Source organism: Microchirus variegatus (genome assembly GCF_963457635.1).
Source record: "Microchirus variegatus genome assembly, chromosome: 16".
In the NCBI taxonomy this organism is placed as follows: Eukaryota; Metazoa; Chordata; class Actinopteri; order Pleuronectiformes; family Soleidae; genus Microchirus; species Microchirus variegatus.
In genome coordinates this window covers 19,917,462-19,926,555 of record NC_139817.1, presented here as the reverse complement: position 1 = coordinate 19,926,555, position 9,094 = coordinate 19,917,462, and the positions used below count along the sequence as shown (strand labels likewise).

Below are 9,094 nucleotides of genomic sequence, written 5' to 3'. Positions count from 1 at the left end.
AGCGTACTTAAGTATACTTCAGTGCTTCAGAGTACTTCAGCGTACTTCAGTGTATTTCAGTGTACTTCAGTGTACTTTAGCGTACTTCAGTGTAATTCAGCGTACTTAAGTATACTTCAGTGTGCTTCAGCGTACTTCAGTGTGTTTCAGTGTATTTCAGTGTACTACAACGTACTGAGTGAACTACAGCGTACTTCAGTGTACTACAGTGTATTTCAGTGTATTTCAGCGTACTTCAGCATACTTCAGTGTACTTTAGCGTACTTCAGTGTAATTCAGCATACTTAAGTATACTTCAGTGTGCTTCAGCGTACTTCAGTGTGCTTCAGCGTACTTCAGTGTAATTCAGCATACTTAAGTATACTTCAGTGTGCTTCAGCGTACTTCAGTGTGCTTCAGCGTACTTCAGTGTAATTCAGCATACTTAAGTATACTTCAGTGTGCTTCAGCGTACTTCAGTGTGCTTCAGCGTACTTCAGTGTAATTCAGCATACTTAAGTATACTTCAGTGTGCTTCAGCGTACTTCAGTGTACTTCAGCATACTTCAGTGTACTTTAGCGTACTTCAGTGTAATTCAGCATACTTAAGTATACTTCAGTGTGCTTCAGCATACTTCAGTGTGCTTCAGCGTACTTCAGTGTACTTCAGCATACTTCAGTGTATTTTAGCGTACTTCAGTGTAATTCACTTTAAAGCAGCATGTCACTCTCTCACTGCTGCTGTGTCTTGAATGTGTGCATCATCTAATCTCAGATTAGTATCTGCTTGTGTCATCTCCTCAGATTATTGTTATCTGCTGTCTCTGTGGTCTTTGTCTTTGTTGCAGGAAGATCTTTGGTCAGATCGATGACTTCCTGGATCCCAGCTTCGTAATTAATATTATCACATGTCAGGGTCAGAGCTGAGATAAAGTCACATTATCATACTATCAGGGCCAAGGTGCGCCGAGGTCGCTCTTTCAATCTGTGATAAACACAACAGGTAAAATATGGACAGATGTGTGGTGATGGTCTTTGTTCTTTGTTATCTTCACAGTAACACCACCTGTAAGACTGAGTGGACCTTTGGTTCCACTGCAACACTGATATAAGATTCATACAATTCTTCTCTCTATATATATTCTTTGATATCTATATAAAAGAAGATTATTAATATTGCGTTCCCTGATAAATGAACCATGAATGACAGATAAACGTAAAGTTCATGTATAGAAAAGTAATACTACTACAACTGGTAATGTAACAATAATCAATTATCTTCTAATTATCTCAGAAGGATTGAAGTATTATACTGCATGGATACTTCTTATAAAACCATGTTCATTAATATTCTGTCTTCACATTAATATTTTAGTAAAATCTACCAAACCTCTCAGATTCAGTAGTGATATTAAAGGAGAAAAGAAAGGAAAATCTTCTCGTTTATCATCTAAAGTAGAGTGAGTGTTTAAAAGTTCTCTTTTTGCTGATATATCACACACTTTCCCCTCTTTATGACCTTAACAAGCTTTGTTTATCATGCTGCTTGGATGTTGGAGCGAGCTCTGCTTATCTGGACTTTTAGGACTGAGATATGGGTGAAGGGTAATTTCCTCACAAATATCACTTAACAGCTCATAGCTTGTTCCACATGAGGATTTAGTATCATGGGATGGAGATATGATTCTCTGTCCTTGTTTTTATACTTTTGGCAGGTGAAAAAGTGCTTCATTCATGTGAAACTACAACACAACACGTGAACACATTTCAGCTGTTTATTATGCAAACCACAGTTTCAGTCTGTGGAAACAGAGCAGACTTTCTCCTGATGATGATGATGATGATGCTCACTGCAGATGACGCCGCGTCTTCATGAAACTCAAACATCGCAGCCCGATGTCGACATTGTTGACAGTGTGGACTGAAAATCAGCTGCGACACCAAATCCGTTTTACCTTGCTGAAATTGTTGACCTTTGAACTTTGGGTAAATCTCAGTCGGTTCACAGAGCTGCACGTGGAAGATAACGATAACTCGGGTATTAGTGGACACATGACTGTATTATTGTGGTATGGTTAGTGTGAATCAGAGCAGATTCCTGTAATCCTGCCCTCGTTAGTTAGTCAGTGTGAACGGGTGAGTCCTCTCTTCATTCTTCATGCAGCTGTTGTCTGTGTATGGAAGTAAATCTGTGCCATCAGAGTTTGAATTCGAATTTCTAACACTGAATTTATTTGCATCGAAATTAGACTTTGAATTAAAAAAAACATCAAATTTCAAGCACTGTTTTTTTTTTTGCCATTAATTTTTGTTCAACGTTGAAATAAATTCATTGTAAAAAAATTCAACGTCTCAAAAAATTCAGTTGCAAAAAATTCGATGTCTCAAAAAATTCAGTTGCAAAAAATTCGATGTCTCAAAAAATTCAGTGTCAAAAAATTCGATGTCTCAAAAAATTCAGTGTCAAAAAATTCACTTGCAAAAATTCAGTGTCAAAAAATTCACTTGCAAAAACGTCAGTTAATATCCGGGTCACCAGAGAGAAGCAATCGATCCCTGTCTAAAGTCATCCAACACCAAGCCAATCAACTTACGCTCCATTGGTCATGTGACAGCAACACGGGAATGCACGCAGTCGGTCAGCGATGTCGGCTAACAGGAGTGACGGTGCTTCGGTGAGTGGATTTACTCTTTATTTGCCATGTGTGGTCGTAACATTAAGTAATAGATATTAGCCCGTTGCACATTAACAGGATTTATTCAACAATATCTACACTGAACGTTTAATGAGGTGGCGTTCGTGAAAATTGTGTTAGCTAGTTGTGTGAGCATGGTTTACTCTCGCGAACATCACTTACAGTTCTGAGGCAGTGAGTATGACGACTGACAGTACATTTAACCGCCCGTTAGTTATGAGCTGCTTCACTTTACCCAAAAACATTAAAGAGTTCGTCCGCATTTACCGGGACTAATTTGTTACAGGTTGATTTTCTAATACAAAAGTGTTAATGCATCTTTATGAAAAGTTCAAGTATAATTTAAGTATCTCGAAGCAGAGCTTTCTAAATAGGATCACCCTAATTAAAGTCCAGTAACTTTTAGCTGTTTAAAACATCATAACATTTTTGCTACTGGTTTGTAATATCCTATTTTTTTCTGTGCCGTTTGTGATGACAGGGTAGTCAGCGTGATGACATTTTGCAATCAGCCAGGCGCTTATTGCATTTGATCAGTTCTCTGATAGACAACAAGGAGCAGCCAGTGGTGGCGCCACAAATCAAGTTCAGATGTTTAGTATTAAACTTTAATTCATGTATGGCTTATTTTACCTGTACATTGAAGTTGTATGGATGATTAATAAATATCTTGGATGCAATCCTGCAGAGAACAGAGACAGACAGAATCCAGACCATCACTTAAAATGGAAATGACAGGTGAAGACTTTAGGGAGAAGTTTGTCATTTTAAATTAAGCCCTATGTATACACATTTTGACATGCTGTTGATTTGCACAAGAACAATTCAACTTTTTACTTTTACAGTTAGTAATGATAGTATTGTGTTGAATGTTCGGTTTCATATCTATATTGTGGACTTTTAAATCAAAATTAGTAAACCCTGGACACAATTATTTGGCTTTGGCAAGCTATTGTATGTATTTAATTGCATTTTTTTCATGAATATGCACATCAAAAGTAAAACACTGCCACCTACTGACTCCTTTTGGGAAAGCAGGTAGTTTTTTCAACATTCACCATTAAGCTGGAAACAGCAACATGACATGAGTTTATATTATAATAACTAATAATTATTACTATTTTCAACTCGATAGTCAGGTCCAACAGGTATCATTATCAAAATATTTTTTCTGTAGACTTGTCTTAAGGGTTTGACAAATCTACTTAATGTAAACAGAAAGAGCTATAGTTGGCTATTTATCCTGATGACTAATCATCATCCATTTTAATCTCTATAGCAACACCAACTGAATCGACTGACCTGGTCAAATTCTGGACCGGATGGGAGGTTTTACCAAGAAGTCTCTCTGTAGATGTCGTTGAGAGCAGATACCCAACAGCCGCCACCTGCTTTGAGACCTTGTGCATCCCAGGACATTATAAGGTCTACACATCTTTTAAACGTGACATCCTGGCCTGTATTAGCTCTTGCCATACAGGATTTGGTCTTGTGTGAGTGACATCTTGGTCTGTATTCACACGTTAGGTTATCTAGGTCAGATGTTAAAATGTTGATGTTTTTAAGCCTGTTAGCAGTTAAGTGTTCAGATCCATCTGGCAGAATGTCCTACTTCAAATACTTGTTGGCTGAATTGTCATGTTTGTAGAATTGTAACTTCATGGATTACTTCCCACAGATTCTCCAAAAAATATTCAAAAATAATTGTACTTGTACTGATTTTATTTTTCATTGTTACACAGTTCTTTGCATTAAAAAAAAAACATCTGTCAAGCTCAGCATTTACAGAAAAATGTAGTATGTTCAGTTACATGCTGGTTTTGGTACAAGTGACAGTTACAACATGTTGTGTAATCTTTGCACAAAAGTAAACTATTAACTATTAATGCAGTACTGGTTTAATTTTTTCACTTTTTCTGATTCTCTCATCTGTTCTTTCAAATACCAAGTAATTGCTCACAGAATTGAACAGCGGCAATGTAAATATCACTGCCAAAGGATTGGGATGCAGCTCTTGGGTTAACTGCATCTCTTAAAGCTGTCATTTGTCCATCGGTCAGTTGGCAGTCCGCATGTGGAACGACAACACTTGAATGGTCATCACAAAGAAGTCCACTGTTTTCCCACTCTGTCAGGAATATCCATGCCCTACAATTACAGCACTTTAAATTGTATGTAGTAACAGTAGTTGCTTTAAAAGGTGCTCTTGGCTTCTAATTCAATAGCTTAAACATGAACCATACTGTTGATTCATATAACATATTTGCATGTACCTCTGGTCCTGGAACTGGGTGATGTGTACGACCCAACACCCACAACTGGTTAGGGGTCATGTGGCTTTCCGTTCTCAGCGGATGATTGTCCCAACCATTGCTAAAGGTATCAAGGTCATCCTGCAGGGAGGAACACAAAGTGGCAACAGAAGAGGTGGGTATCATTGGCAATGCTGAGAAAGCCCTCTTCTTCAAGGTAGTGGAGAACATCATAGTAGATACATGTGACAGCTGTCCACACGTCTCTCCATAGCCGTCAATTGTATTAAAACATATTATAAAGAAATGTTATCTACAATAAGGGCACAAATATTGTATTTTAAAACAACAAACCCATTTAATAGTTGAAACCATGCCTTTTAATTTCTTATTTATTTTGTATCTATGCATAGCCCACTTTATTTAGAATTAGATCTTGTTTCGTACACATTGCATGTCATTACACCTTATTCATATGTGACAAATAATAGTACCTCTGCTAGCAGTTGTATACCAACATACTACCACTGCATGGCATCAGCGAGATGGCAACTTTCAATTAGCAGCATCTAGTCTACTGAACAAACCGTTGGTTGTGAACACTCTTCCCGGATATAAAGCTGCTCCTTCCAGTGCCACGGATTGTAAACATTAACCGTGCAACATCAACGTTTTCCACTCCCTGATCTCCACGTACCCCAAAGTAGACATAAAACACTTTCAAAGATCATATGTGTAAGGTTGGTTACAGTTAATTAGTTGCTTAATATCACAGTGCAATGAGAGTGGTTGAAGCATCCGAGTAACGTTCTGAAAATGAAATTTTTTAAATTCTTAAATCATATTTCTCCACTCACAATCTCTCTTACTTAAAAGGTAGGAAACAGGGTAATCTAAATAGGCAAATACATTCTAAAGTCTAGAGTTAACCAAGACCAGGAAGTAAAAAAAAATATGAACATGATCATAAATCTGCAACAAGACAAATTAAAAGAGCTGAGACAGAAAACCCATTCTCACAACTTTTAACTCATTCTCTTCAGACTAGAGAATAAGTATATGAGTTTTTTTTTAACATACCTTAAAACCTGTCTGAAGGAGATCTTTAAGGACAGTAATTGAATAAATGTAGTTACTTTCCACAACTCGTAGTACTGTTGTATTGTAAAAGCTCCAAGTTTAAAATGTTCATTTACCTGAGAGGAAACCCAAACTTCTCAACAGATTCTTGAAAGAAAGCCAGGGTGGTTGATGCAAGGTTGTTGGAGGCTGCACCAAGATACATTATCTGCACCACAAATGCAATGACAGCACTATGAAACATTTAATAATTATAGAAATATGTGCACTTAGTCAAAACAATTGTCCTAACCTTTTGAGAAAAACCATCAACACCTCCAAAAACAACAATGTTGTAGCTGAAAGAGAAAACAAATTATGTCAACTGCACATAACATAGCACAAGTAAGAAAACAAGTGTTTAACACATTGTTGTTGAATGTAATGAAATAAAAAGGCGTGTGCCATTTTAAGAGTTTGTATGTTATGTTACATGTACAGTAATATGAAAGAAGCAGTATACAAATGTGCTACGGTGCTGCATAGTTACAAAAACAACACACTTCATAATATTATATAATATTCATATAATTTGTCAAAAAGATTGCTAATAAGAATTTACCGAATCAATTTGTGGTTTGTATCTATGTGCATCAAATATTGGGGTCCTGGAACGGAGTAGGTCCGTCGTGCAATACATCCTACATTGACCATTCGGTTTATGACACCCGTGGTGTCAACCCGGTGCATGGAGGCTCTGACGGTCATACTGCACCCGCAGTCCTTTGGTTTGCAGGAGGGCTTTCATCATTCGATATCCAGTTAGGCTGCCTGGATTTAATCTCCCTCACACACTGATCTAACTCTTCCTCTGCCATAGTGCTGTAGAGTGCCCTTACTGAGAGATCAGACTCAGACATGCGCCGGTATACTGTTCGTAATTTAATGTTTTTGGGTAAAGTGAAGCAGCTCATAACTAACGGGCGGTTAAATGTACTGTCAGTCGTCATACTCACTGCCTCAGAACTGTAAGTGATGTTCGCGAGAGTAAACCATGCTCACACAACTAGCTAACACAATTTTCACGAACGCCACCTCATTAAACGTTCAGTGTAGATATTGTTGAATAAATCCTGTTAATGTGCAACGGGCTAATATCTATTACTTAATGTAACGACCACACATGGCAAATAAAGAGTAAATCCACTCACCGAAGCACCGTCACTCCTGTTAGCCGACATCGCTGACCGACTGCGTGCATTCCCGTGTTGCTGTCACATGACCAATGGAGCGTAAGTTGATTGGCTTGGTGTTGGATGACTTTAGACAGGGATCGATTGCTTCTCTCTGGTGACCCGGATATTAACTGACGTTTTTGCAAGTGAATTTTTTGACACTGAATTTTTGCAAGTGAATTTTTTGACACTGAATTTTTGCAAGTGAATTTTTTGACACTGAATTTTTTGAGACATCGAATTTTTTGCAACTGAATTTTTTGAGACATCGAATTTTTTGCAACTGAATTTTTTGAGACATCGAATTTTTTTACAATGAATTTATTTCAACGTTGAAAAAAAATTAATGGCAAAAAAAAGAAACAGTGCTTGAAATTTGATGTTTTTTTAAATTCAAAGTCTAATTTCGATGCAAATAAATTCAGTGTTAGAAATTCGAATTCAAACTCTGATGGCACAGATTTACTTCCATATCTGTGCTGTAAATGAATCACTAACTCTGACTTCCTGTATGTTTATAAATGTTAATATTCCAATATATAATCTACTGTATATTATAAGTACATCCCATAATTCATTAGGTGTGTTTCAGTGACTCCAAACTAAATGCACTGCAGCTATTTTGTTTGATTTATTTATTTATTGTTTCATTCTCGACAGAAATATCAAAATATGATGATCACGGAAGTCAGGTGAACACACACGAGCATCACTGAGACTGTGGAGGTGTGTTTGTATACCTGCAACACACTGATCAGCTGCACGTGTTTATAATCTACAACTTCCTGCTGTTCATTCTTCACCTTCTGAGTTTCCGTCACATTCTGCTGAGAAGGGGGCAGGGGGCGGTGGGGGAGGCGGCACACTCGGACATGAAGCTTGACAGTCTTGGCAGGAGCAGACTTGACCTCCTGTCGGCGTGGTCTCGTTACACATAAGAGCTCGGCCGTTGTAGGGGACGACGCCCTCTGGTAAACCCTGGGTGTCTCCTTCTTTCACCAGCGTGAAGTCAATGTCCAGAGGAGCCAGGCCATTACTGGAATCTCCCTGGAAGTCGTACCAGCGCTGGGCCGTGCACAGTTTGGCTCCGTAGCGACCGCACATGGTGGAGATGGCAAAGTCTCCTGTCGCAGGGATCCTGACATTTTTACATGACTCGAAGGAACCTTCTGCAAAGGTGGAGCTGAGGAAGGCCTGGTAACCCACGACGACCTCCCTGGTCTTGCTCAGCTGAGTCACATTCATGACCTTTAAGATCTTGACCGTCTGGCTTTGGTTGGGGCTGCAGGTGTTGATGCAGTGCAGGTGAGCGAAGTTGTCAGCGCAGGACGGACATCGGTTGAGCACAGCTTTGGACAGAGTCAGACTGGTCTCCAAGGACGTCAGCTGTTTGCTGGAGCAGCAGGCAAAGGTGTGGTTCTCACCGCGGTCCAGCATGGGACACGCCTGCAACAGGAAGAGGAGACAGGAGAGTGAAACACAGGCTTCCAAAATATTCGCATTGGCGCCTTTAAGGTTTATATGAATATTATATGGATATAATGATACATTTATTTTGTTTAAATTACATGGGTATGCAAATAAATGTAGTTAGATAACACAAATAAGATCTATTTTTTCCGTAATACTGCACCTGAAACAAGAGTGGTGTTTATTTTCATAAAGAGGTTGTTATTTTTGGCATAATGTGTGTGAGTAAAATGTCACCTACTGAGACAGAGATAACTGTAGTGATGTATTTTGATTTGAACCAACTAATGGACATTTAAAAATGTGTAATAAATGAGATGGATATTCAGAGGTATTCTCATTGACTGACTAATATCGTTTGTTGCTTCAGTTTCATAAGTTTGAAACCTGCAGCACATACATA

General features: G+C 38.4%; 1 protein-coding gene across 1 annotated transcript; it reads right to left on the bottom strand.

The window, feature by feature from the left end:
* Nucleotides 1–4,455: 4,455 nt before the first annotated feature.
* LOC310938512 (uncharacterized protein) lies at nt 4,456–7,249 on the bottom strand. Its single transcript, XM_083903027.1, has 5 exons — nt 7,198–7,249; nt 6,300–6,345; nt 6,124–6,215; nt 4,949–5,068; nt 4,456–4,823 (listed from the first exon to the last, which is right to left on the bottom strand). The coding sequence occupies exons 1-4, from the start codon at nt 7,245–7,247 to the stop codon at nt 5,023–5,025; spliced, it is 234 nt and encodes a 77-aa protein (XP_083759153.1). The 5' UTR covers nt 7,248–7,249; the 3' UTR covers nt 4,456–4,823; nt 4,949–5,022.
* Nucleotides 7,250–9,094: the final 1,845 nt, after the last annotated feature.